The sequence below is a fragment of the Nycticebus coucang genome, chromosome 12 (genome assembly GCF_027406575.1).
Source record: "Nycticebus coucang isolate mNycCou1 chromosome 12, mNycCou1.pri, whole genome shotgun sequence".
Classification (NCBI taxonomy): Eukaryota; Metazoa; Chordata; class Mammalia; order Primates; family Lorisidae; genus Nycticebus; species Nycticebus coucang.
Window position 1 is genome coordinate 15183867 of NC_069791.1, and position 26769 is coordinate 15210635.

The 26769-nt window shown below is 44.1% G+C and overlaps 1 protein-coding gene across 5 annotated transcripts in view; it reads left to right on the forward strand.

Annotated features, from left to right (window-relative positions):
* Nucleotides 1-26769, forward strand: part of SLC11A2 (solute carrier family 11 member 2) — a 46122-nt gene that overhangs the window by 12097 nt on the left and 7256 nt on the right. For all 5 annotated transcript variants that reach the window (XM_053558007.1, XM_053558008.1, XM_053558010.1 and 2 more), the window contains exons 2-16: nucleotides 5841-5912; nucleotides 7748-7887; nucleotides 8423-8548; nucleotides 8915-9034; nucleotides 13345-13451; nucleotides 13951-14021; nucleotides 14129-14196; nucleotides 17032-17187; nucleotides 17851-18009; nucleotides 19095-19181; nucleotides 20176-20295; nucleotides 20441-20590; nucleotides 21453-21526; nucleotides 22369-22522; nucleotides 25472-25525. In XM_053558007.1, coding sequence (XP_053413982.1) covers nucleotides 5841-5912; nucleotides 7748-7887; nucleotides 8423-8548; nucleotides 8915-9034; nucleotides 13345-13451; nucleotides 13951-14021; nucleotides 14129-14196; nucleotides 17032-17187; nucleotides 17851-18009; nucleotides 19095-19181; nucleotides 20176-20295; nucleotides 20441-20590; nucleotides 21453-21526; nucleotides 22369-22522; nucleotides 25472-25525 — 1658 coding nt within the window. The remainder of the gene's footprint in view (nucleotides 1-5840; nucleotides 5913-7747; nucleotides 7888-8422; nucleotides 8549-8914; nucleotides 9035-13344; nucleotides 13452-13950; nucleotides 14022-14128; nucleotides 14197-17031; nucleotides 17188-17850; nucleotides 18010-19094; nucleotides 19182-20175; nucleotides 20296-20440; nucleotides 20591-21452; nucleotides 21527-22368; nucleotides 22523-25471; nucleotides 25526-26769) is intronic.

Genomic DNA, 26769 nt, shown 5'->3' on the forward strand with positions numbered 1-26769 from the left:
GGCAAGCAGCAGGTGCCTTAGGGGAATGTGGAAACAGGGAAGAGGGTCATTTAACCCAAATTATGAGTCAGGAAATGCTTCTGAGAAGGGGGCTTCCAGTTCTTTGCATTCAGATGAAACTGCCAAATCATAATTTTAGGGCATGGTTATTTAGGCACTAAGACAAACTGGTAAGTTAAATAAGGCTATGAATGCTGCCAGCTAGACAGCTGCAGATCTCTGATTATCCATTGCAGAAGCATTATCAGAGAGGGTGCAACTAACCATCCCTAAAGTGTTTTTGGAGAAGCTGAGTGAATCCAGATGCCCTTTAAATTTTTTTTTTAAACAAACAATACATGTATGTGGTAAAACTTTTTTAGGTGCAAAAGGTGTATAATGTATATTCAGCGCGATGTTTTCATTCCACATGATCTTGTTTATGTTCCCCTTTTCCTTCCTTTCCTTACAGCAGTTTCAGTGTGTACTTTATAGGTAGTTGGTACATATCTATATTCTCTTTCTCTCCTCCCCCTTGCTCTCTCTCTCTCGGCTATATAAATGATAGCGCATTGCTCAACAAATTTTTTCACTTGACAACATGTCTCGGAGAGTTTCTTATCAATACATGTAGACCTGCCTTATTCGTAATGGCTGCTTGGTATTCTGTCCAATGAATGTGCACAGTTTGGTCAGCTAGTCCCCAGGTTATTTTTGGTCATTTTTTTTTTTTGAGACAGAGTTTCAACCTGTTGCCTTTGGTAGAGTGCTATGGCATCATAGCTCACAGCAACCTCCAACTCTTGGACTTAAGCAATTTTCTTGCTTCAGCCTCCCAAGTAGCTGGGACTGCAGGTGCCTGCCACATGCCTGGCTATTTTTTGTTGTTGTCATTGTTGTAGCTGGCCCAGGCCGGGTTCAAACCCACTAGCCTTGGTGTGTGTGGTCAGCGCCCTACCCCCTGAGCTATGGGCACTGCCTGTTTTCTGTCTTTGATGCGACTGGCAATGCTGTGGGAAGTATCCTTATACACATTTCTTTGTGTGACAGTTTTTTAAAAAAGGATTCAGTCTTAGGAGTAAAATTGCTAGATCACAGGATGTGTAGACTTTAGAAATTTTAGAAAGAAAATAAAATTGCATTTTTCATCTTTCTTTCGTTCTTTTTTTTTTTTTTTTTTTTATAGAGACAGAGTCTCACTTTATCGCCCTGGGTAGAGTGCTGTGGCGTCACACAGCTCACAGCAACCTCCAACTCATGGGCTTAGGAGATTCTCTTGACTCAGCCTCCTGAGTAGCTGGGATTACGGGCATCCGCCACGACGCCCAGCTATTTTTTTGTTGCAGTTCTGCCGGGGCCAGGTTCGAACCCACCACCCTCGATATATGGGGCCAGCACCCCATCCACTGAGCCACAGGTGCCACCCACATTTTCATCTTTCAAAACAGTCTTAGAACTTTTGATAAGGAGTAGGAAAAAATAGTCATATCATATTTAATCCTGAAAGCCATTTTTTTCTGTTGTTCATTACCATTCCATAGGAAGAAACTTACTGGGTTTAAGAGAAGGTTAAGGGCGGCACCTGTGGCTCAGTGGATGGGGTGCTGGCCCCATATATCGAGGGTGGCGGGTTCAAACCCAGCCCCAGCCAAACTGCAACAAAAAATAGCCGGGTGTTGTGGCTGGTGCCGGTGGTCCCAGCTACTCCGGGGAGAGGCAAGAGAATCGCCTAAGCCCAAGAGCTGGAGGTTATTATGAACTGTGACGCCACAGCACTCTACCAAGGGCGACATAGTGAGACTCTGTATCAGAAAAAAGAAAAGAAAAAAATAAACAAGGAAATAAAAATAAAAATTAAAAAAAAAAAAGAGAAGGTTAACACTTTATGGTTGGGGTGAGCTAGAATATCAAAACAGTAGTATTCATAATTATCAGAATATGGCTGGGTTGTTTCTGGTTGCCTATGTCCCAACTCTGGATCTTTTCCTTACTGTATTATTATTATTATTATTTTTTTTTTTTGTAGAGACAGAGTCTCACTGTACCGCCCTCGGGTAGAGTGCCGTGGCGTCACATGGCTCACAGCAACCTCTAGCTCTTGGGCTTACGCGATTCTCCTGCCTCAGCCTCCCAAGCAGCTGGGACCACAGGCACCCACCACAACACCCGGCTATTTTTTTTTTGTTGTTGCAGTTTGGCCGGGGCTGGGTTTGAACCCGCCACCCTCAGCATATGGGGCCAGCGTCCTACTCACTGAGCCACAGGCGCCGCCCTCCTTACTGTAATTAAATGGCAGAAACAACCTGGTGGTACAGTCCTGGATAGCAAAACTGTCTTAATATTAACTTACTGCTTCTATGGGTCATAAATTTTCATGGGGACTTAACTACTGTGCGGCTCACCAAGCATAACTGACCCTTTCTATTCCCTGCCCTATTATATTCTGTAGACACTACACAGTGGAGCTTGTAGTTTGTTGACCAGAAGCTTTGATGAGAAGGTTGGGATTAGAATTCATTTTTTGTGTGTGTGTGGAGTAATTCATTCTTGAGATTTCAGAGAGCAGACCAAACTTGCATGCTGTTTGATTGGCTCTTTGTGTACTTGATATGGGAACGATAACTAGGATTCCACAAATGTTTAAAATTTTATCATGAAATAATTCTAAAATGATTTGCAGACTATAGGCATGGGGAAAAACACACTACTACCTTAATTGTTTGCTTTAAAAACATAACTTTAAAAAAGCCTATTTTGACTGGGTGCAGTGGCTCATGTCTATAATCCTAGCACTCTGGGAGGCCGAGGTGGGTGGATTGTTGTGAACTGACGGGTTCAAGACCAGCCTGAGACAGAGCAAGACCCGGTCTAAAAATAGCCAGGTGCTGTGGTGGGCACCTGTCGTCCCAGCTACTCAGGAGGCTGAGACAAGAGAATTTCTTAAAGCTCAAGAGTTTGAGATTGCTGTGAGCTAGGATGCCATGGCACTCTACCAAGGACAACCAGGTGAGACTCTTGTCTCAAAAAAAAAAAAAAAAAAGAAAAGCCTATTTTGGATAGAAATCTTCCTTAAATGTATTACACAATTCTGTACCTTCTTAAACAGGATATCAACCATCATTACAGAAAGCAGTTCTATCAGTCAGTACATGGTAATCAAAGCCACAGTCAGAAGCTTGAGTTATTATAACAGTAATGTTCTCAGAACTGATTGACATATAAGGAAAGGCTCTTTGCCTCTTACCAAATAGCTGAAGACTAATTAATTTGCTTCTTGAAAGTTCTTCTGATTGCTCAGTTTGCCAAGTTTCTCTTCCTATAAGAGCCATAGTCCTGTCAACTTAAAATAATCAGAGTCGGAATGTAGTTAAAATAGAGTTCATTCAAGCACAACGTTTAAGGACAGGCTATCTGGAAAGCACAGATTCTAAAGAATGGAAATCAGTGTTCCAAAGTATAGAAATTTGGGATCACTTATATACACAAAGCTAGTGAAGTTAAATAGAATTTCAGTGAGCCTTAACACATAATTAAAATGATCTGATTAGTTAAAGTAGTCTTTTTGTTTGGGGAAAGGTATATTTAACATTCCACACTGAAATGTAATTTTCACTGGGTCTTAGATACCATCTATTCTGAGTTAGGGACAGGACAATAAGGGAGGTGGTTCATTTACTGCAAAGATCAGTGATTAGAAGGGAGAAAGGCTTGGTCTCTGGTCTCTCCTAGTCATTTATAGAATAAGAACAATGAGGAAGAAAGGTAAACTGTTACATAATCTAAGAAGCAGAATTGTAAACATGCTTTGTGACTTAATTTCTAGGGCTTACCTTACCCCTTGGCATAATAAATTTTAGAGGGTTCTGAAATTCTATTTTTGCTTACAGTCCCAGATCTGATTTGTGGTTTCTAGTTTATTGTGGGTTAAGATAATCTGATAACCTAGCATATTAGAATTATATGTAAAACAAAAGTAAAAAGACCTTGGGGAGTGCCAAGGGGGGATTCCAAATCTGTGTGTGGTCAGACATACACATCCCGTTGAATGAGGTGCTATTGTAACTGACTGAAAGAAGGGCTGGATTTAGCTGGTGTTATTGGGTCTGGTGTTAACCTAACAAGAGAGGCTGGGAGTGGTGGCTCACACCTGTAATCCTGGCACACTGGGAGGCCAAGTGGGAGGATTACTTAAGCTCAGGTGTTCGAGACCAGCCTGAGCAAGAGCGAGACCCTGTCTCTTCTAAAAATAAAAAAAAGTTTAGGCATTGTTGTGGGCACCTGTGGTCCCAGGTACTTGGGAGACTGAGGCAGGAGGATCCTTTGAACTCAGGAGTTTGAGGCTGCTGTGAGCTAGACTGATACCACAGCCCTCTAGCCTGGGCAGCAGAGTGAGACTCCTTCTCAAGAAAAAAAAATAGAGGAAAGATTGTGTTTTTCAAATTAGCAGGTGGTGGTATATTTCATACCTCACAAGACAGTTAGAAACCTAAAAACCCTTTCAGATTTGAATTCTGTAATTCTATTAAGATAGATACAGCTGGGTGCCGTGGCTCATACCTGTAATCCCAGCCCTTGGGAGGCTGAGGTGGATGGATTGCTCAGGCTCACAGGTTTGAGACCAGCCTGAGCCAGAGCGAGACTTCATCTCTAAAAATAGCCAGGCGTTGTGGTAGGCATCTGTCATCCCAGCCACTCGGGAGGCTGAGGCAAGAGAATTGCTTAAGCTCAAGAGTTTGAGGTTACTGTGAGCTGTGACACTGCAGCACTCTTCTGAGGGCTACAAAGCAAGACTCTGTCTCAAAAAAAAGATAGATACAGAATATGTTGATAGGTAAATTTGCCAAAAAAAGGAAGGGATTGTTCAGATGGAAGCCACATGAGGGACAAGAGTGGAAAAAAGATGAGATTTAAACAGGAAAAGGTGATGGAGAGAGGCATCATCACTTTTTAGTAGGATAGTTACTGGGATTTAAGGGAGGGGCTGACAAATGTGACCTTGTCCTTCCCAATTTGGAATCAGCTTATTCCAAATAATTCCAAATAATAAAGAGATCGAATTGTTAAAAATCAGCTTTGTTGGTGAGGCTTCCTGGAGGATATGCCATAGATCTGTGGCCAGATGGACTTGCTAATATTTTCCCTTTCCCCCCAGTTAAAATTAACACAGCAGGATGCTGGACATCTGAGGGCCCCAATCCCATCCCCGTGCAAGTTACTGGTGGGACCTGGAGACATTCTGGCGTCCCACAGACCTAATCCTGCTGGGCTGGGCCACGGGCAATTAGTTTCTTTCCCTGGTTGTCAGAGTGTTGGAGAAAGAGGCCTGGGACATTGTAGATGGAGTCTTTCCTTAGGAAAATTTAAGGCTGTGTGATACTGGCCCTCTATTACTAGGTGCTGGTATGGTGCTTTTTTCTATTCTTTCCATATTGATCCAAGAGCTTAAGTTATTACAGCAAAGACAGTTATAAATTTCTGTCCTTAAAACCTTGTAAAATTGTGGGGAGACAGTCTGGTTTTAGACCTTTGGGGTAATCTGGAGGCAAAGGCAGAGATTGGGTAATTGCCTACCAGCCTCTCTGTGGATGCTTTCTAAAAAGTATTTGCTTGTCTCACTAAAATGCCTTTGCTCAATTTGGTTTTGAAGCCTTGCCAGCAAAAATGTGACTAAGACTTTTCTGTTTTTGTTAAATATCTCTTAATCGTGTTCTGAAAAGTATAATTATTTTCAAGGCTATCTAATTCAATAGAGGAATTATTCTTTTCACGTAGTAAGTATTTAGTCATACAGTGTAACAAAATACTGGTTCTGAATTGTTGGTATGTTTTTGCTGATTCTTTCTCCCTTTCTTCTTTTCCAGAATCCTGTTCTAAGAACTCCGGCACTCAGGTATCCACCATGGTATTGGGTCCTGAACAGAAGATGTCAGATGGTAATTTACAACTTTGTGTTTTCTAATTTTTATTTGAAATTAGGCTTATGTCAGAAACAGAAATTTACCATATTTTCCTTCTCATCATTTATTCCAGTAACTCCATTCAGCAGTCACCATCTGGTGACTTGATTGTAAATGAAATTGGATTTATAACCACAGAGACCTGCCTTCATATCTTATTTCCAATTTTGAGTTGAGCTGAGATTAGCTGCAAATTTGGTTTCTTTAGAAGCAATGCTTGCAAAGGCGGTATTATTCCCACAACTGGCATGACAACCTCTGGAGCGCTTTGGTTGCTGGTGGTCCTGATGTTTTGGATGTGTGTGGAGCAATAAAATACAGGGCCCGTACCTTATACCTGAATTTAATCGGAGCTTCTTGAGTGTTTTGACTATTTCTCCATAAATCTGAACTGCCCCTTAGAAATTTCCATTCCTTTTCTATAAATTTCCTCATCAATTCAGGGCCACTTAATTAAGATGATTTGGGTCTCCCTATAAAAAGAAAATCCTTGCTTTTCAGATTGGAAGTTATAGGATTTATTAGAAAAGAGATTAGAACTTGATGATTCATAAGAGCCATTTGTTGGCTGCAGCAAACTGGGCTTTATGTGTTTCTGGTGGATTAGCCCTTTTTTCCCAGACCTCCCTACTCTTCCCTGCATTTAAGATTAACCACAGATGTAGAACTTGGAAACACTGATGTCAGTCTGAAATGAGTCCCGCTGTCACAAGGAGGCTGGCACCCCGTGACCAGCAGCAGCCCTTCACTGCAAGCCTTAGTTAGGGTGCAGAGGCTTCCTGTTTGCTGGTTTCCCTGTAGCTTCAGATTTTAGCCTGAACTGTGGCAGGATTTTATAAGTTCTTCATTTTTTGAGAAGCCTGAAGGAGGTGTAATGTCCAAGGACAAATCTTTGAGTAAGTCCTACCAAATAATGGGGGAGGGGTGTGGCATTCCACTGGACAGACCTAGTTCTTTTTTCTTAAAAGTTAGGATTTTAGGGTGGCACCCGTGGCTTAATGAGTAGGGCGCCGGCCCCATATACTGAGGGTGGTGGGTTCAAACCCAGCCCCAGCCAAACTGCAACAAAAAAATAGCTAGGCTTTGTGGCGGGTGCCTGTAGTCCCAGCTATTCAGGAGTCTGAGGCAAGAGAATCTCTTAAGGCCAAGAATTTAAGGATCCTGTGAGCTGTGACACCACAACACTTTACTGAGGACGACAAAGTGAGACTCTGTCTCAAAAATAAAAAATTAGCTGGACATGATGACACATGCCTGTGGTCCCAGCTCCTTGGGAGGCTGAGGCAGGAGGATGGCTTGAGCTCAGGAGTTTGAGGTTACAGTGAGCTGTGATACTATTGCACTCTAAACTGGCCAACAGAGTTTCTTTTCTCAAAAGAAAAGAAAAGATAAAAATAAACTATTAAAAATAAATTGAGGGCGGCGCCTGTGGCTCAGTGAGTAGGGCGCCGGCCCCATATACCGAGGGTGGCAGGTTCAAACCCGGCCCTGGCCGAACTGCAACAACAACAAAAAAAAAAATAGCCGGGCGTTGTGGCGGGTGCCTGTAGTCCCAGCTACTCGGGAGGCTGAGGCAAGAGAATCACTTAAGCCCAGGAGTTGGAGGTTGCTGTGAGCTGTGTGATGCCATGGCACTCTACCAAGGGTGATAAAGTGAGACTCTGTCTCTATAAAAAAAAAAAAATTGAGTTAGAGTCGATTGGTCTCTTGTGCATTTAGGTGTTAAGAAGATTTATTTCAGTATATTAAGGATGAGTTGTTAGTATATTTTGTTCATTCTTACTAATTTCTTCTCACATATGTTAATTCAGATAATGCTTCTGGAGACCACGCCAGTCTTGGGGCCCTCAACCCTGCCTATAGTAACTCCTCTCTCCCACAGTCCAACGAGCACTCAGAGGAGCACTTTGCCACCTACTTTAATGAGAAGATTTCCGTTCCCGAGGAGGAGGTTAGTGATGGGTCCTTAAAGGGGAACGCTATTGCTTGGGGACAACCTATGATTGAGACATCTGTTGGATGACTCAGACTCAGCAGTCTCAGGTCTAATGTTGGCAGACAGTCTTTGAAGACTAGATTTGTGTAAACAAAATAAATAGAAACTGTTAAGGAAAATGAGGGCCTTGAAAATAGTTGCCAGGCGGCACTATTGATCATTTTTTGATCAGGTTAAGTATGAATTTTGTGTGGCTCTTGTTTCTTTGGGGTAGTGGTTGGGCACAGAGGTACTAATATTATTACTCTGGTTTTAGAATGAGAGGCTGATGGAAAGAACGGATAAGGGCCTGGCTCTGGTTTAGGCAGAGAATCAGCTGCTTATTGATTAAAAAGTAGAGAGATTGGACGTGAAACTTGGATACACACACATCCAACATGCTGAATCCTTTGTCCTTGTGAAGCTGATATTGTTGCTTCATATGTGATAATAGATAGTTCATTACTTTGGAAGTGATATTTAGTTTAGTTTCTTTTCCTTTTCTGTTTAGTACTCTTGTTTTAGCTTTCGTAAACTCTGGGCTTTCACCGGTCCTGGCTTTCTTATGAGCATTGCTTACCTGGATCCAGGAAACATTGAATCTGATTTGCAGTCCGGAGCAGTAGCTGGATTTAAGGTGAGCATCTAGTACTACCCTTCTCCTTTTAAGCACACAATACGCCCTCACGCCCATGTGGATAGCAGCCATGGGGGCCACATGCGGCAGTCACTGCTACTGGCAGTAACACTTAGGTGTAAAGTACTTTCCCATCTGGTCTTTTATTTTATTTTATTCACGTAGTTTCCTTGATCAAAGGAGAAACTGAAAATGGGCGAAACTGACCTAGAAAGTTTTGTGCAAAACCTGATATAGAGCTCAGATCATTTGATTCCTGACCTCGGCTTTTCCCTTAATATTGTGTTTACCACTCATGTTGTCAAACAACTGAACAAAAACTCCAGTTGACTAATGAGTGTTGTGGGTGGATCTTATTCTTCTCAGTTGCTCTGGGTCCTTCTTCTGGCCACCATCGTGGGGCTACTGCTTCAGCGGCTCGCAGCTAGACTGGGAGTGGTCACTGGGCTACATCTTGCTGAAGTGTGTCACCGTCAGTATCCCAAGGTGAGCGATGTCCTGCCTGGTTTGTCTCTGACTCATACGTGTGTCTGGCATATGTCCTGGCCCCACTATATCCTGAGACAGTTGAGGACTTGGGGACCAGTGGCCCAGAAAAGTGGGAGAACCAATGGAAATTTTACAATTCCTCTTGCTGCCAAGCCAGGTTTTTTCCCTTCTTCAAAATCTAAATGGAGGGTTTTTTTTTTTTAATCTTAAGCCAAATTTACTCTAGATGGATTAGAAGTCCAGGTCAATATGAGCCACTACTGAAATCTTTATTTTTGTTGCAGTTTGGCTGGGGCCGGGTTTGAACCTACCACCCTCGGTATATGGGGCCAGCGCCTTACTCACTGAGCCACAGGCACTGCCCTTGTTTGTTTTTTTTTAAGAGACAGAGCTTCACTTAGTTGCCCTGGGTAGAGTGCTGTAGCATCACAGCTCACAGCAACCTCAAACTCTTGGGCTCAGGCGATTCTTTTGCCTCAGCCTCCCAAGTAGCTGGGACTACAGGCGCCTGCCACGGTGTCCGGCTTCTTTTTTTTTTTTTTTTTTTAAGAGATGAGGTCTTGCTCTTGCTCAGGCTGGTCTCCAACCCATGAGCTCAGGCAGTCCACCTGCCTTGACCTCCCAAAGTGCTAAGATTACAGGCATGAGCCACCGCGCCTGGCCTCTAATTGGAGATTCACTTTTTCTTCAGACTATTTCCTTAGAAAAATTCTGCTTTGGCTCGGCGCCTGTGGTTCAAACCACTAAAGCGCCAGCCACATACACCTGAGCAGGCGGGTTCGAATCCAGCCCGGGCCACCAAACAACAATGACAGCTGCAACCAAAAAATAGCCAGGCATTGTGGCAGGTGCCTATAGTCCCAGCTACTTGGGAGGCGGAGGCAGGAGACTCCCTTGAGCCCAGGAGTTGGAGGTTATTGTGAGCTGTGATGTCACAGCACTCTACCCAGGGTGACAGCTTGAGGCTCTGTCTCAAAAAAAAAAAAAAAGAAAAAGAAAAATTCTGTTTGAGTAAACTTACCATTCACTCTATCTCATGGCATCTAGCAGTGCCCTGCCCATGAGGGAGGGAGGTACGCTCTCCAAGCACTTTTCTTCATACTTCTGTTACTGCATCAGTTTACATTATCTATGTATCTCTTCTTTTTTGTTTGACTTTGCCATCACTTTCAAAAAGGTAAATTTTTTCTCCTTTTACTACAAAGTATATGTGGAAAGATCTTTGGATTTCCTAATAATTATTTTTCAATGTATCCTCACCAGGGGGTTACAGTGTTCTCTACAGCTTTCTTCTGGACATTTTGGGCCTTTCTTAATGTTACCTGAGGCAGCAATAAACCCTACGTCTGGAACACATTTTTTTTTTTTTTTTTCTCTTTGAGACAGGAGTCTCACTTTGTTACCCTCGGTAGAGTGCTGTGGATCATAGCTCACAGCAACCTCTAACTCTTGGGCTTAAGTAATTCTCTTGCCTCACCCTCCCAAGTAGCTGGAACTATAGGTGCCTGCCACAACGCCTGGCTATTTTTTTGTTGCAGTTGTCATTGTTGTTTAGCAGGTCCAGGCCAGGTTCCAACCCACCTGCCTCAGTGTATGTGACCAGTGCCCTAACCACTGAGCTACAGGCACCAAGCCTGCAAGACATTTTTAATCTAGCTTCATCTTTAGATAAGATACTGATCAGGCTGGGCACCTGTGGTTCAAGCAGCTAAGGCGCCAGACACATAGACCTGAGCTGCCGGGTTGGAATCCAGCCTGGGCCCGCCAAACAACAATGACGGCTGCAACCAAAAAATAGCTGGGTGTTGTGGCAGGCGCCTATAGTCCCAGCTACTTGGGAGGTGGCAGAAGAATCGCTTGAGCCCAGGAATTGGAGGTTGCTGTGAGCTGTGATGCCACAGCACTCTACCCAGGGTAACAGCTTGAGGCTCTGTCTAAAAAAAAAAAAAAGATACTGATCAACCTCTGATTTGTTCTCCATATTTAATCTCCTTTCCTCGCTTTGAGCAGAAAGTATCTTTATCTGATTTTCAAAAAAACCTTGGCAAGGGCGGCGCCTGTGGCTCAGTGAGTAGGGCACCGGCCCCATATGCCGAGGGTGGTGGGTTCAAACCCAGCCCCGGCCAAACTGCAACCAAAAAAAAAAAAAATAGCCGGGCGTTGTGGCGGGCGCCTGTAGTCCCAGCTACTCGGGAGGCTGAGGCAAGAGAATCGCATAAGCCCAAGAGTTAGAGGTTGCTGTGAGCCGTGTGACGCCTCGGCACTCTACCCGAGGGCAGTACAGTGAGACTCTGTCTCTACAAAAAAAAAAAAAAACCTTGGCAATTTATAATTTCCTCTAGCTTGTCTTTCTTTTATATACATATATATATATATATATATATTTTTTTTTTTTTTTTTTTTTGTGGTTTTTGGCCGGGGCTGGGTTTGAACCTGCCACCTCCAGCATATGGGACCAGCGCCCTACTCCTTGAGCCACAGGTGCCGCCCATGTCTTTCTTTATATATGTTAATGGTTGCTTTTTTGTGACAAGACTTTTTTCTTCCTTTTTTTTTTTTTAAGAAAGAGTCTTACTTTCTCACCCTCAGTGGAGTGCTATGGCATCAAACTCCTGAGCTCAAGTGATCCTCCTGCCTCAGCCTCCCAAGTAGCTGGGACTACAGGTGCCTGCCCCAACACCGAGCTATTTTTAGAGATGAAGTTTTGCTCTGGCTCAGGCTGGTCTTGAACCTGTGAGCTCAGGCAATCCTCCTGCCTCAGCCTACCAAGTGCTGGGATTATAGGCATAAGCCACCACGCCCCTACAAGATAGTTTTTGGATAGTAACTATCCAGAGATTCTTTTTCTTTTTCTAATGAGACAGTGTCTCCCTTTGTCACCCTCAGTAGAGTACTCTGACATCACAGCTCACAGCAACCTCAGACTCTTGGTCTTAAGCTTCTCTTGCCTCAGCCTCCCGAGTAGCTGGGACCACAGGCACCCACCATGACGCCTGGCTATTTTTTTGTTGCAGTTTAGCCGGGGCCGGATTCGAAGGTGCCACCCTTCATATTTGGGGCCTGCGTCCTACTCACTGAGCCACAGGTGCTGCCCATGCCCGGGTGTTTTTTGGTTGTAGTCGTTGTTTGGCAGGCCCAGGCTGGGTTCAAACCTGTCAGCTCCAGTGTATGTGGCTGGAGTCCTAGACGCTGAGCTACAGGCACCAAGCCACCCAGCTATCTTTAGAGACAGGATCTTGCTCTTGCTCAGACTGGTCTCAGCCTCCTGAGCTCAGGTGATCCACCTGCCTTGGCCTCCCAGAGGGTTAGGATTACAGGCATTCATTGCCTTGTCAGCCCCAGAGATGTTTTTTCTGACTTCAGTGACCAGCATAACTAAATTTGTGTTGCAACTGCGTTGTTTGTCCGGATTAGTTTCCTACCTTCAGGCCACCCATTTCCAGCCATTTTACCCTGAGTCCTTTTGCATGTCTGTTCTTTTTTACTTACTTGTGTATTATTATTATTATTATTATTATTACATCATAAGTGACTGCAACATTTTCATGTTGTTTTGTCTCCTCTGTGATGGTCAAGAGAGATGTTTTCTTCTACAGTCATTTCCTAGGCACTCTTGTTCCCTATTTTGACCATTTTAGAATCTTTATTCTCCTCAAAACTTATAGGATTGTTTTTAGGCAGGAAACTAAGTAGAAATTAATGAATGGAAGTTCCATTCCTCTCTTGAGTGGAAAGAAAGGAAAAAAGTAAGATCAGTTGTCACCCTGACCTTGGTTCATGGACTCCATTATGTGGAAGCCCACTTTCCTTCTCCAGCTGGAAGTCACAGTGCAGTGGTGGGCTGAATCGACCCAAGTTCTCATACCTCATCTCTGTCTTGAGACTTACAAAGAACTGTTTAGGGGTCAGTCCTAAAATATGAATTTCAAAATATGAAAGAGGTTCCTAAAATGATTACTCAGAACCACATCTTGCTGGGTGCAGTGGCTCACACCTGTAATCCCAGAGCTTTGGGAGGCCAAGGGGGAAGATTGCTTGAGGCCAGGAGTTTGAGACCAGCCTGGACAACATAGCGAGGCCCCATGACTACAAAAAAATGTAAAAAAAATTAGCAAGGTCTGTTGGTACTTACCTGAGTCCTAGCTATTTGGGAGGCTGAGGTAGGAGGATGGCTTGAGCCCAGGAGTTTGAGGCTACAGTGAGCTGTGATTATGTCATTGCACTCCAGCCTGGGCAATAGACTAAGCACCTGTCTCTAAGGGGAAAAAAAAAAAAGGAACCACATCTTTCTACTGTTCGATGTTTAGGTCCCACGAATCATCCTATGGCTGATGGTGGAGCTGGCTATTATTGGCTCAGATATGCAAGAAGTCATTGGCTCAGCCATTGCCATCAATCTTCTGTCTATGGGAAGGTAAGAGGATTTTCCTTTAGAAAGTAATCAGTGGTTCAGTGGAGTGCAAAGCAAAAGTGAAAACAACGTGGTTCATTTTTAATTTTCAAGCTTCAATTCAGTTATTTCTTCTGCTAACTTTCTAGAGCTACCTTCCTCTCCCTCAGAAGATGCAGGCTCTGCATCATTCATCCACATAGAGCATTGTGTGTATTCTGTTGTAGAGTGTGTGGCATTTTGTATTATAATGATTTGTTTGTTGGTATATCCTATCAGCTTGTGAGCTCCTTGAGGGTAAGACCTCATGCTTTGTGCTTTGTGTCCTAAATATCTGACGTAGTAGATAATGAATGTAATCAAGTTGGTGCGGTTATCCCAAATTACGGCTTCCTGCCACAGTTCCTCTTCCCCTGAGTCCTAGCTTTATCACGTATTCTGTATCTAGACAGTTGCTGGGGAGAAAGCGTTTTCCAGTGTTTCCTTTCCTTGCATTGATCTCTATTTCTTACCTCCGACCTAGGGTTCCTCTGTGGGGTGGAGTCCTCATCACCATTGCAGATACCTTTGTATTTCTCTTTTTGGACAAATACGGTAAGGAGAGTGGGAATGAAGGGGTCATTTAAAGGAGCTGTGTTCCATGCTGCGGCTAATAGAGAAGTCTGCCTTCTGCGAGCTCACTGCTACATTTTTTCCTTCAGGCTTGAGGAAGCTAGAAGCATTTTTTGGCTTTCTCATCACTGTTATGGCCCTCACATTTGGATATGAGGCAAGTGTTACAGTTTCCATTCACTTTTTAAAATGTGGTTTTTTGTTTGTTTTTTTAGTCTTTTATTAATTGTATTTCATATATCAACAGAAAGCCAATGTAGTCCTGGGCCAATTTTGAAGAAGTCTAATTTATAGCAATCATTAGGGTGCCGAAAGGCCTGTGGGGATTCCTAAGTTAAAAATAATTAGACTTCGGCCGGGCGCAGTGGCTCATAGGTGTAATCCTAGCACTGGGAGGCTGAGGCAGATAGATTGGTTGAGCTCAGGAGTTACAGACTAACCTGAGCAAGAGTAAGACATTGTCTCTACTAAAAATAGAAAAACTAGCCATGCTTTGTGGTAGTCGCCTGTAGTTCCACCTACTCAAAAGGCTGAGGCAAGAGGATTGCTTGAGCCCAAGAATTTGAGCTTGCTGTGAACTATGATGCCATGGCACTCAACGCCAGAGGCAACTGAGTGAAATTCTGTCTCAAAAAAAACCCAACTAGACTTGGAGCCAGGCATCGTGGCTCATGCCTATGATCCTAATGGTCTGGGAAGTTGAGATGGGAAGATCACTTGAGCTCAGGAGTTGAGAGTGAGACCCCATCTCTGCTAAAGATAGAAAAACTAGCTAGGCATTGTGGCTGGTGCCTGTAGTTCCAGCTACTCAGGAGGTTGAAGCAAGAGGACCCTTTGAGCCCAAGAGTTTGAGGCTGGGGTGACCTATGACGACACCATGGCACTCTACCCAGGGCAACTGAGTAAGACTGTCTCAAAGAAAAAAAAAGTTGATGGACTAGGGATATACTGGCTATTTCCTGGTTCGCACCGAACCCAGGCACTCATAGGAGTCAGTATCATTATTTGCAGTATTAGTATCTTTCTTTGTCTAATTGTTATAGCTGATTTCTGCTTACTGGCCTGGTTGAAATTTAAAAAAAAAAACAAGAAAAAGCCCTGATCTGTAAGTAGATTATGCATGTTGGCCAAAGCCTTCCAAGAGAGATGCTAAATCTGGTGGCAGCCGTAGCTTAGTGGGTAGGGCGCCCGCCACATACCGAGGCTGTCAGGTTTGAACTTGGCCTGGGCCAGCAAAACAACAATGACAACTGCAACAACAAAAAAAAATAGCTAAGCGGGGCGGCGCCTGTGGCTCAAAGGAGTAGAGCACCAGCCCCATATGCCAGAGGTGGTGGGTTCAAACCCCGCCCCGGCCAAAAACCGCAAAAAAAAAAAAGACGGGCGTTGTGGCGGGTGCCTGTAGTCCCAGCTACTTGGGAGGTTGAGACAAGAGAATCACTTAAGTCCCAAGAGTTTGAGGTTGCTGTGAGACAATGGCACTCTACTGAGGGTGACATAGTAAGACTCTGTCTCAAAAAAAAAAAAAAAAAAGAAATGCTAAACCAGGGGTAAACATGTATGACAAATTTTTATGAATGAGACTCAGTATACATAGGTACATAGGAGAAAATATCAAGTGATTTGTTTTTGTTTGTTTTTTTTTTTGAGACAGAGTCTCACTTTGTTGCCCTTTATGGAGTGTCATGGTATCACAGCTCATAGCAACCTCAAACTCCTGGGCTCAAGCGATTCTCTTGCCTCAGCCTCCTGAGCCTCCTGGGACTATAGGTGCCACCACAGTGCCTGGCTATTTTTAGATACAGGGTCTCGCTGTTGCTCAGGCTGGTCTCTAACTCCTGAGCTCAGGCAATCTACCTGCCTCAGCCTCCCAGAGTACCAGGATTACAGGTGTTAGCCACCATGCTGGGTAAATTTTTTTTTCTTTCTTTCTTTCTTTTTTTTTTTTTTTTTTTGAGACAGAGCCTCAAGCTGTCGCCCTGGGTAGAGTGCCATGGCATCATAGCTCACAGCAACCTCCAACTCCTGGGCTAAAGTGATTCTCCTGCCTCAACCTCCCAAGTAACTTGGACTACAGGCGCCCACCACAGTGCCCGGCTATTTTTTTTGGTTGCAGCTGGCATTGTTGTTTGGTAGGCGCGGGCTGGATTTGAACCCACCAGCTCAGGTGTATTTGGTGGCGCTTTAGCTGCTTGAGCCATAGGCGCCGAGCCTTTTTTTTTTTTTTTTTTTTTGAGACAGTCTCACTCTGTCACCCTGGGTAGAGTGCTATAGCATCATCATACCTCACAGCAACCTCAGATTCTTAGGCTCAAGCGATCCTCTTGCTCAGCCTCCTGAGTACCTGAGACTACAGGTGTCGGCCACCACACCCAGCTAGTTTTTCTATTTTTAGTAGAAATGGGGTCTCATGGGCGGCGCCTGTGGCTCAAGGAGTAGGGCGCTGGTCCCGTATGCTGGAGGTGGCAGGTTCAAACCCAGCCCCGGCCAAAAAAAGAAATGGGGTCTCACTCTTGTGAGGGGACTTGATCTCCTGAGCTCAACTAATCCACCTACCTCGGCCTCCCAGAATACTAGGATTACAGGTGTGAGCCACTATGTCCAGCCTCATCAAGTGATTTGTGGATAGACATAAATGAACAGAATAAGTATAGATAAGCAAGAATTCATTCTGTATTCTTGGGTCTGTCTCACAGGAATTAACTATGAAGCTAATGACAGTAAGAGCTTTAGCCATTTTATTTCTTTTGAATATTAATTACATTCTATACAATGTTTTATTTATCAAAAATATGATATAAAGTATCACAATACTTCAGTCTTGAATCCTTTGACCCCTGGCAATAAGTCCCTTATGTTCCTTGGTTCTTTGATTCTGTATTCCTCATTCTCCTAGGTAGTTGGCAGAAAAGGTTGTAAGGAGTAAAGGATGCTGAGTATCCCTAGTATTTTGTGTTCCAAGGAAAGCTAATAGCTGTATGTTGGCATGTAGTATGTTACAGTGAAACCCAACCAGAGCCAGGTCCTCCAGGGCATGTTCGTGCCATCCTGTTCAGACTGCCACACCTCACAGGTCCAGCAGGCCGTGGGCATCGTGGGAGCTGTCATCATGCCGCACAACATGTACCTGCATTCTGCCTTAGTCAAGGTGAGCAAGGCTCTTACCTCCATGGTCCTCTGGGTAGTTAGTGGGATCCTTTCCTTTAACTCAAGGAACACAAAATTAGTTTACAATTGTTAGAGCTCTGAGGAGCATGTTGTTTTCTAAGTGTGAACATTTTATAGACTCTGCATGCCTGGACTTGGACTCTGTTTTTATCATCAAATTGACCACATGTTACTGGCCCCACTGAAGTTCCTAGAATGCCTGAGAGTTTCTGTTTAAATTTCAAAAGCCTAGTGGCCTTCTGGAGGTCAAGAGTACAAGAGTCCAACCAGGCTTTTATTAGTCAGTCTTACACAATAATTTATTGGGTGATCTCGGAAACTTTTGTAATTAGAGTCATAAGCCCTACACACCTTTGCACTGAAATCAGGTAGTTTTTGTGGGTTGATGGCCCTTCCAGCCACAATAACTGAGAGCTCCATAGTCGCTTAAGTCCCTGGTCCCCATGTGGGGATGTGCAGTGCCTTTAAAGGGCATGAAGTTGGCACTCAGGGAAGTCAGCTGGAGATGAGGCTGGGATCTCTCACATTTCATCCGGTCAGTTGTTTGTCCTCTGGATCTCTCAGCTGACTCTAGGGTCCTGAAATGCTCCAAGGAAACTTGCTCCAACAGGCCAACAAGTAACGACTGCTGTTATCTCTCTAGTCTAGACAGGTAAACCGGAGCAACAAGCGGGAAGTCCGAGAAGCCAATAAGTACTTTTTCATTGAATCCTGCATTGCTCTCTTTGTTTCCTTCATCATCAACGTCTTTGTTGTCTCCGTCTTTGCCGAAGCATTTTTTGACAAAACCAACGAGCAGGTGGTAAGTACTTCAGAGTCCTGGGTGGTCGTGATAGTTGGGGTGAAGTGGAGACAGGAATGGGGTAGGAGAATACTACGGTGACATGGAGCTCAGGGAGCCTCACTGCTACCCTCTAAAGTCACCATGCAGTCCAGCTGCAGTCTTGGGGCTCACCTAGTCTAGACCCATTTTTGTCATCTTTGATTTTTGATTGGGAGGAACCAACAAACAGAAAACAGAAACTGTGACTAAGACTTTGTTTTGCTTTTTATAGAAACAGAGTCCTTTTTTTTGAGACAGAGTTTCACTATGTTGCCCTCGATGTCACAACTCACAGCAACCTCCGACTCTTGGGCTTAAGCGATGCTCTTGCCTCAGCCTCCACAGTAGCCGGGACTACAGGTGGAGTGGGGACTAAGTGGCCACCCAGACACTTAGCTATTTTTTGTTGCAGTTGTCATTGTTGTTTAGCTGGCCCAGGCCGGGTTCGAACCCGCCACCTTCGGTGTATGTAGCTGGCGCTGTAACCACTGTGCTATGGGTGCCGATCCTAGAGACAGAGTCTTGCTTTGTTGTCCATGCTAGAGTGCAGTGGCACAATCGTAGCTCACTGCAACATCACACTCCTAGCCTCAAGCAGTCCTCCTGCCTTACTCTTCCCAAAGTTCTGGAATTACAGGCATGAGCCATCGCAGCTAGGCCATTTTGTCATTTTGATTTCTGTATCCTCTTGATTTCTAATTGCCTGTGGTTTTGATCGCCACTTGTTTCCTGTCCCTGGACCTCTGACTCCTGTCTGCTTTGACCAACGGCTCTCTCGTCTGGTGTTCTCTTGCTCACCTTTGAAGCCTTCTTAAGAGCCTCTCCTGTCATTTAAAATGCCCCAGTGTTTATGTATTACCACACACACTCTTAGCTCAGTAAAGATTCCTGACTTGGGGATGTAGATAGATTATGGAGGAATATTCCAAGTTATATTGCTACCAGCCTCTGCCAGCATCACACCCTACAGCCTAACTCTCTATGACTGTTTGAACTGTAGGAGAGCTCTTCCCTGGTCCTTACCTTTAAAACAAAAGTTGCTCTTGAACTGCTTTGGCTTCTAGGTTGAAGTCTGTAAAAACAGCAGCAGTCCCCATGCTGGCCTCTTCCCTGATGATAATTCCACCCTGGCTGTGGATATCTACAAAGGGGTAAGCACTTTCAGATTTGTGATCTTTGCTTCTGATTCTCATCATATCTGGTCTTCGGGGGTTTGCTTCAGATCTCAGCATATCTCCTCAGGGGTGTCATTTATTTCAGAAGTTAGGATGCCAGACAAACATTTTGGATTACCTCAAAGAGAATAGAGGATCAGTTGAAAAGATGGGTCGTACGCCAGCATTTTTCAAACTCATGTTGGTAGTATAGTGTTCTACAGGATATTAATTGGGTGACTAACGAAAGCGTTCTTAGGAGATTGTTCTTACTGCGGTCTCCACCCCGTATGCTGGTTATATTGTGATCCTCCAGGAGTGGGATACACAGCGTGCAGCATTTCCCAGGTTTATTTCAACTTTCCCTGCACTCCTACTGTCATTTCCTACAATGGTGTGTTAAGAAACATAATTTGGAAAATTTTGTTTGTTTGTTTTTTGAGACAGAGTCCCACTATGTTGCCCTCAGTAGGGTGCTATGGTGTCACAGCTCACAGAAACCTCAAACTTCTGGGCTTAAGCAATTCTCCTAAGCTTCCTGAGTAGCTGGGACTATAGGTGCCTGCCACAACACCTGGCTATTTTTTGGTTGCAGCTGTCATTGTTGTTTAGTAGGCCCAGGCCGGGCTTGAATCCGCCAGCTTCTGTGAATGTGGCAGGTGCCCTATTCACTGAGCTACAGGTGTCAAGCCAAAATTTTTCTTTTTCTTTTTTTCAATATTTAAAGTGGAAGAAGTGAAGGCTTTAGAAGCTTGGAAAAGAGAAAGAGCTAGGCTAAGGAATGAAGGAGCATCTAGTAAGGTTTAGATTGAAAGCTCTTAGAATGAGGTTGGAACTTGAGCCTAGCTTCTGGAACAAGGCCAGGGATAGCACTTGGTGTATGTGGTGGGCATCAGTCAAGTGGGAGAAATGCCACAGACGAACGTCGTTTGGAGTGCTGTCTAAACACAATAGTTGGCTTAAACATACCTTTCTTCCTTGTTTCTCCCAGGGAGTTGTGCTGGGATGTTACTTTGGGCCGGCTGCACTCTACATCTGGGCAGTGGGGATCCTGGCTGCAGGACAGAGCTCCACCATGACAGGAACCTATTCGGGCCAGTTTGTCATGGAGGTACGTGTGGCACAGAATGGAGGGAGATGGCATAGCCCTTCTATCACTTCTTAACCTCATGCTTCTGAGGTCTATCTTGAGCCTCCCCAAACCTTTCTCTGTTTTCTATTCCAGACATTCATTCTGCTCCTGTATTTTCTTCCAGGGATTCCTGAACCTAAAATGGTCACGCTTTGCCCGAGTGATTCTGACCCGCTCTATTGCCATCGTCCCCACTCTGCTTGTTGCTGTCTTCCAAGATGTAGAGCATCTAACGGGGATGAATGATTTCCTGAATGTTTTACAGAGCTTACAGGTGAGGAGGGAGCAGGGGAAACTCACATCCCATTTAGTCAGGCAGCATTATGTGCTGCCCTTGCGTCCTAAGCCAGGTGCTGGGTGCTGGGGGACACTGAGAGGAAGAAAGAGACGTGGTCTGCAGTAAATGTATATGAAATTCCAGACATCTAAACGACTTTTTAAGAAATGGTTTGGTGATTTTAAGCTTGTTGAATGGGAATTATGACCTTTACTTACGTTTCCTCACATTTACAAGCTTGAGGCTGGTAAAGAATGACTTTGCTAATGGTATGTGTTCAAACCTGGCCCCAGCCTGCTGAACAACAATGACAAGTGCAACCAAAAAATAGCCAGGCGTTGTGGTGGGCACCTATAGTCTCAGCTACTCGGGAGGTGGAGGCAAGAGAATCACTTAAACCCATGAGTTTGAGGTTACTGTGAGCTGTGATACCACAGCACTCTACTGAGGGCAACATAGTGACACTCTGTCTCAAAAAAAAATAAAAAATAAAAAAAAGAGTATTTTTAGTCAGTAATAAGTGACTTTGGTTCTTAAGATCTGTCGTTTTCCTTACATGTAAAACACAAAATTATAGTTCCTTAATCCAAGCAAATATACATGAACATATAGGACACAGTTGAAGTTAAGACAAGTCACATACAAATACTTGTAAAGACACAAAGATACTTGTGATCTTAATTGATGCTAGGTTTATGCAGCTGTACAGATTGCCAACAAAATGCTTGGATGTGTCGAAATGATAGGAATAATTATTTCTCATGGAGATTTAGATGAGGCAGGGTTTGTATTTCCCTTTCACTAGCCTTACTGTTCTCTGGGATGACACGACTCTCAGTATCTAATCTTTCTTTTCCAGCTTCCCTTTGCTCTCATACCCATCCTCACATTTACAAGCTTGAGGCCAGTGATGAATGACTTTGCTAATGGAATGTGAGTATTCTCCTAGTTCCTCAACAGTGATGCTGGTATGTGGGAAAAGGCCAGTCAGAAATGATTCCTGGATGGGAGCTGTGTGCTTTGAGAGGTGATTGCTAGCTGCTTACTCTTTGGCTTAGAAAACGGAGGCCATGGGCGGCGCCTGTGGCTCAGTGAGTAGGGCGCCGGCCCCATAAGCCGAGGGTGGCAGGTTCAATCCCAGCCCCGGCCAAACTACAACAAAAAAATAGCCGGGCGTTTTGGTGGGCGCCAGTAGTCCCAGCTGCTCGGGAGACTGAGGCAAGAGAATCGCGGAAGCCCAAGAGTTGGAGGTTGCTGTGAGCTGTGTGACGCCACGGCACTGTACCCGAGGGCGGTACAGTGAGACTCTGTCTCTACAAAAAAAAAAGAAAAGAAAACGGAGGCCATGGAAGTAGTAAAGGAAGAGGAAGCACATTTTTCAATGTGGGAGAGGGGAGTTCAGCTCTTGGGGCTTTAACTCTTCAACTTCAGACTCCAAAGTGTGAAGCACTTTAATTCTGTGTCAAATGATCTTCATGAGAAAGGCGTAAGCTGGTACCTTTTACGTATACCTTTAAAGGGTACATGGGTATTTGAAATAACTTGTATTTCTAGGGACCTAAATATTAGGGATTATTTGGTATTTTCCCCCTCTTTCTCCCTGTCATTGTCTAACTTTGGCCCATTTGACCTAATTTGGAACATAATAAGAACCATTTTTCACTTCATCTTGGAGTGCCTCTAACTCCTTTCTGTTACCCCTCAAAGAACAGTTTCCTTTTCTGTCTGTGGCAGGTTGGATTAATCCCTCAGTGACTGTGCTCATTCTTTTACAGAGGCTGGAGGATTGCAGGTGGGATCTTGGTCTTGATCGTCTGCTCCATCAACATGTATTTTGTAGTGATTTACGTTCGGGACCTAGGGCATATAGCATTATACGTGGTGGCTGCTGTGGTCAGCGTGGCTTATCTGAGCTTTGTGTTCTACTTGGTAAGTCCAGGCTGGAGGTGGTAGGGCACAGGCATGGGGGGAAGGTAGAGGTGAGGCTGACTGACAGATAGAAGGAAACAGATCCAAGGAACACATAGCAGTCTTCCTTTAGGTTATTGAGACAATTTATACAGAATTGTCAAATCAGCTGTTTATGAAACAGTATTTCTGGCTCGGCACCTGTAGCTCAGTGAGTAGGGCGCCAGCCACATACACCGAGGCTGGCGGGTTCGAACCTGGCCCAGGCCTGTTAAACAACAATGACAACTGCAACAGAAAAATGGCCAAGCGCTGTGGTGGGCACCTATAGTCTCAGCTACTCGGGAGGCTGAGTTAAGAGAATAACTTAAGCCCAAGAGTTTGAGGTTAGTGTGAGTTGCGATGCCATGACACTCTACTGAGGGCGACATAGTGAGACTCTGTCTCAAAAAAAAAAAGAGTATTTCTAGGCAGTAATGAGTGGCTTTGGTTCTTAAGATCTGTCATTTTTTGGCTGGGTACAGTGGCTCATGCCTGAAATCCTAGCACTCTGGGAGGCCAAGGCAGGTGGATTGCTTGAGCTCAGGAGTTCAAGACCAGCCTGAGCAAGAGAAAGACATCATTTCTACTATATTTTTCTCTACCTAGAAAAATTAGCTGAATGTGGTGATGAGCCCCTGTAGTTCCATCTATTTAGGAGACTGAGGCAAAAGATCCCATAAGCCCAAGAGTTTAAGGTTGCTGTGAGCTGTGACACCATGGCACTCTACCCAGAGTGATAGAGTGAGGCTCTGTCTCAGAAAAAAAAGAAAAGAAAAGAAAAAAGGAAAAAGATTTGTCATTATTCATTTTTGCTACTTCTGTATGGTTTCCATTCTTAGTAATTCCTAACGAGAGTGTAGTATGTGTGAGGAAGTCAAAGGAGGGTTTATGTACAGAGAGCAGAGACTGGTACAAGGCAGAGTTGGAGAGTGGGCTGGACAGTTGTGCTGTAGGGTGTTAGGGTGGGACACATGGGTGCATAGCCCAGCTTACTAGCTGAGCAGAGAAATAAGCATGTAGTGATATTCTCTAATTGGAGTGTTCTAGAGTCATTTTAAAATGTTATGTTTGGCTCAATGCCTGTAGCTCAGCAGCTAGGGTGCCGGCTACATACATTGGGGCTGGTGGGTTCGAACCTAGCCCAGGCCTGCCAAACAACAATGACAACAACAACAAAATAACCAGGTGTTGTGGTGGGCATCTGCAGTCCCAGCTATTTGGGGAGGCTGAAGCAAGAGAATTGCTTAAGTCCAAGAGTTTGAGGTTGCTGTGAGCATGACGCCACGGTACTCTACCCAAGGCAATAGCTTGAGACTCTGTCTCAAAAAAACAAAAAAAAAAAATCATGCTTACAAAATCATAGCTACATGGAAAAGGTACACAAAATCTGTACACAGATTTTTGTTTGTTAGTTTTTGAGACAGAGTCTCACTCTGTCTCCCTGGATAGAGTGCTGTGGTATCATAGTTCATAGCAACCTCAAACTCCTGGGCTCAAGGAATCCTTCCACCTTGGCCTCCAGGAGTACTAGGATTATAGGTGTGGGCCACTATGCCCAGCCAAAATCTTTACATTGCTTACATTAATGAAAAACAGCTAAAGCCATAGCAGCAGCAAGTCCTTCTCCCTGTTTTATAGAGGTTTCTTTGAAAAATAGAAGGGTTGGTGATAAGGAGCAGTAGACTTTATGCTGTCTCTACTATAGAGAATGGGTAAAGGATGGAGGCTGGACACCTGCTGTTGGTCTCTAGAACACTTCACTGGGTGCTGATGTGCCACATGCTAGGTACTTGATTGAGAAAAATCATTGTAGTAAAGATTGAAAAATAGGGCAGTACCTGTGGCTCAGCGAGTAGGGCGCCGGCCCCATATACTGAGGGTGGCGGGTTCAAACCTGGCCCCAGCAAAACTGCAACAAAAAAAATAGCCAGGCATTGTGGCGGGCGCCTGTAGTCCCAGCTAGTGGGGAGGCTGAGGCAAGAGAATCGCCTAAGTCCAAGAGCTGGAGGTTGCTGTGAGCTGTGATTCTACAGCACTCTACTGAGGGCGACAAAGTGAGACTCTGTCTCTAAAAAAAAAAAAAAAGATGGAGAAATAACCTGGATTGATATATCCCTTCTCTTTTTCTTCCCACTAAATCTTGTGCACACACAGATTGTACTGACTTTATTTTGGGATTTAGTTCAAGGAAAAATAAGTAACTGAATGTTACTAGCACTGAGAAAAGTAACTGAAATCCTAACACTCTGGGAGGCCGAGGCGGGAAGGTTCCTTGACCTCAGGAGTTTGAGACGAGATGAAGCAAGAGTGAGACCCCAGCTCTACTGGAAAAAAAAAAAAAAAATTGGCAGGAATTGCTTTTAAAAAACTCACTGTAGAAGTTGGGGGGATCCTTTCATAATGCAAAACGGACGTGAAGGTGCCCAATTGTCCTCAATCCGCCTGAGACCAGTGAGACTGTTGAAAACCTACTTTTAGAATAAGGGCCGATTCTAGAGTGGGTTGCTGTTGTTTAGCTCCAAAACAGAAACTTCACAGAGCAGCTCAGGACTATGCCAAGTGGATCAGTCCGTCTGTTACTCTCCTCCTCGTAAGGAATGGGGAGGACTGAAGAAGGTGGTCTTCAGGGAACTCCCAGTTGGATACAAAGAAAGCATGAACACAAAGCAGTGGGGCAGAGGGAGCGCAGTGCTGAAAACAGTACGGACAGACTTTGTTGAGGGAGATAGATCCCAGGAGTTTTTTACGGATGGGGTTGGGAAAACGACTTGTAAAGTCTGTCATGGTAGAAGATGGGCAAAGCTGGACATTAAGGGAAGGGAACAGGTTTGCATTTGAATATCAGTGTGAGCCTCATAACCTCATTTTGAGTTATTAAGGAGGGCTCTTCAAAGAGTCTGGTGAATGATGCCATGTTTTATCTTTTAGGGTTGGCAATGTTTGATTGCACTGGGCATGTCCTTCCTGGACTGTGGGCACACGGTAAGCATCTCCAAAGTCCCGCTGACCGAAGAAGCCACCGGTGACTATACTAAGTAAACACTGGTTTAATCTGTCTGTCTTCCCTTGGTAGCCATCAGAGCCAGTGGGTTTCTATGGTTTACTGTGTGAACGTAGCCAAAAGTATGTGCTGATGCACAGACTGCATTTAAGACTCAGCTGTTGGTTGGGGAAGACTTTGCTTCGTATGTGTTTGAAAGATGGAATTATTTTTCTCTTTTTGACTTCCTAAACTGGGAACTCGATTAGGTAGGACCTTTGAAAAGCTAACATTTGCCACTATCAATCCAACACTAAACTCTTTAAGTAGCTGCCTACAGGCTAGCTAGTTTGATCTGTTCTTTTCAGAGATAATCCTGTATGCATGCTTCTTAACCAGTCTATATGTTTAAAACAGTTTTTGGAAAGTGCAATACATTTTTCATACCACAAATGACAGAACGAGCATACAAATTTTATTTATCAAAATAGGGTGATTTTAAAAGGCAAAGAAATTCTTTCCTTACATATGGCCTTTCAGTTATTTGAATTATATAAAAATCTCAAGTAGGGTGGTCATCCAGCTGAAGTATAAAATTCAGAGACATCTGCCTCTGTCAGGCTTAGGAGTCTTTTAACTTATTCCCACTTTTAATTTCTCAGTAGAACTTGAAAGGGGTGAGAAAACAAAGAAGTGAAAGATACGCAGGTAGCAAAACTCACCTGTAGGTGGTGGTTACTCATCACCTTTTGAAGATTTTTCTCAGAGATTGAAAGCTTACCAGATTTTCCTTGGGAGTCCTGATTTTTATAAACTTCATATTAGTATCAAGCTCTCTTGATGATATTTACTCTTGAGCCCAGGTAATTGTAAAACTTCACTTTCCTCCTCTAGGAGGGTGGTGATAGAAAAAAGATGGTAGCATTTATGAGCTGACATTCTCATGAGATTTTGAGGGTGGGGAAAAAAAGACTCAAGGGAGGAAGAAGAGCCATCTGTTTCATTCCTAAAAGCACATCTCACCAGAATTGATTACATTCTGATGCACCAGCTCTGCCTCTGCTTGTAAGGCAATGTCAGGAGCTATGGATTGAATTCTTGCAAAGCCTGCTTTTTCTCAGCGAGCCAGTAGGTGTCCCTGTGGTTGCAAAGTTCTATCAGCAAGGTTGGACTGGGCTACCTTTCTACAGCTGTTTCCTCAAAGGGAAAAAAACTTTGAAACCAGATGGTGGAGCTCTGAAGTCAG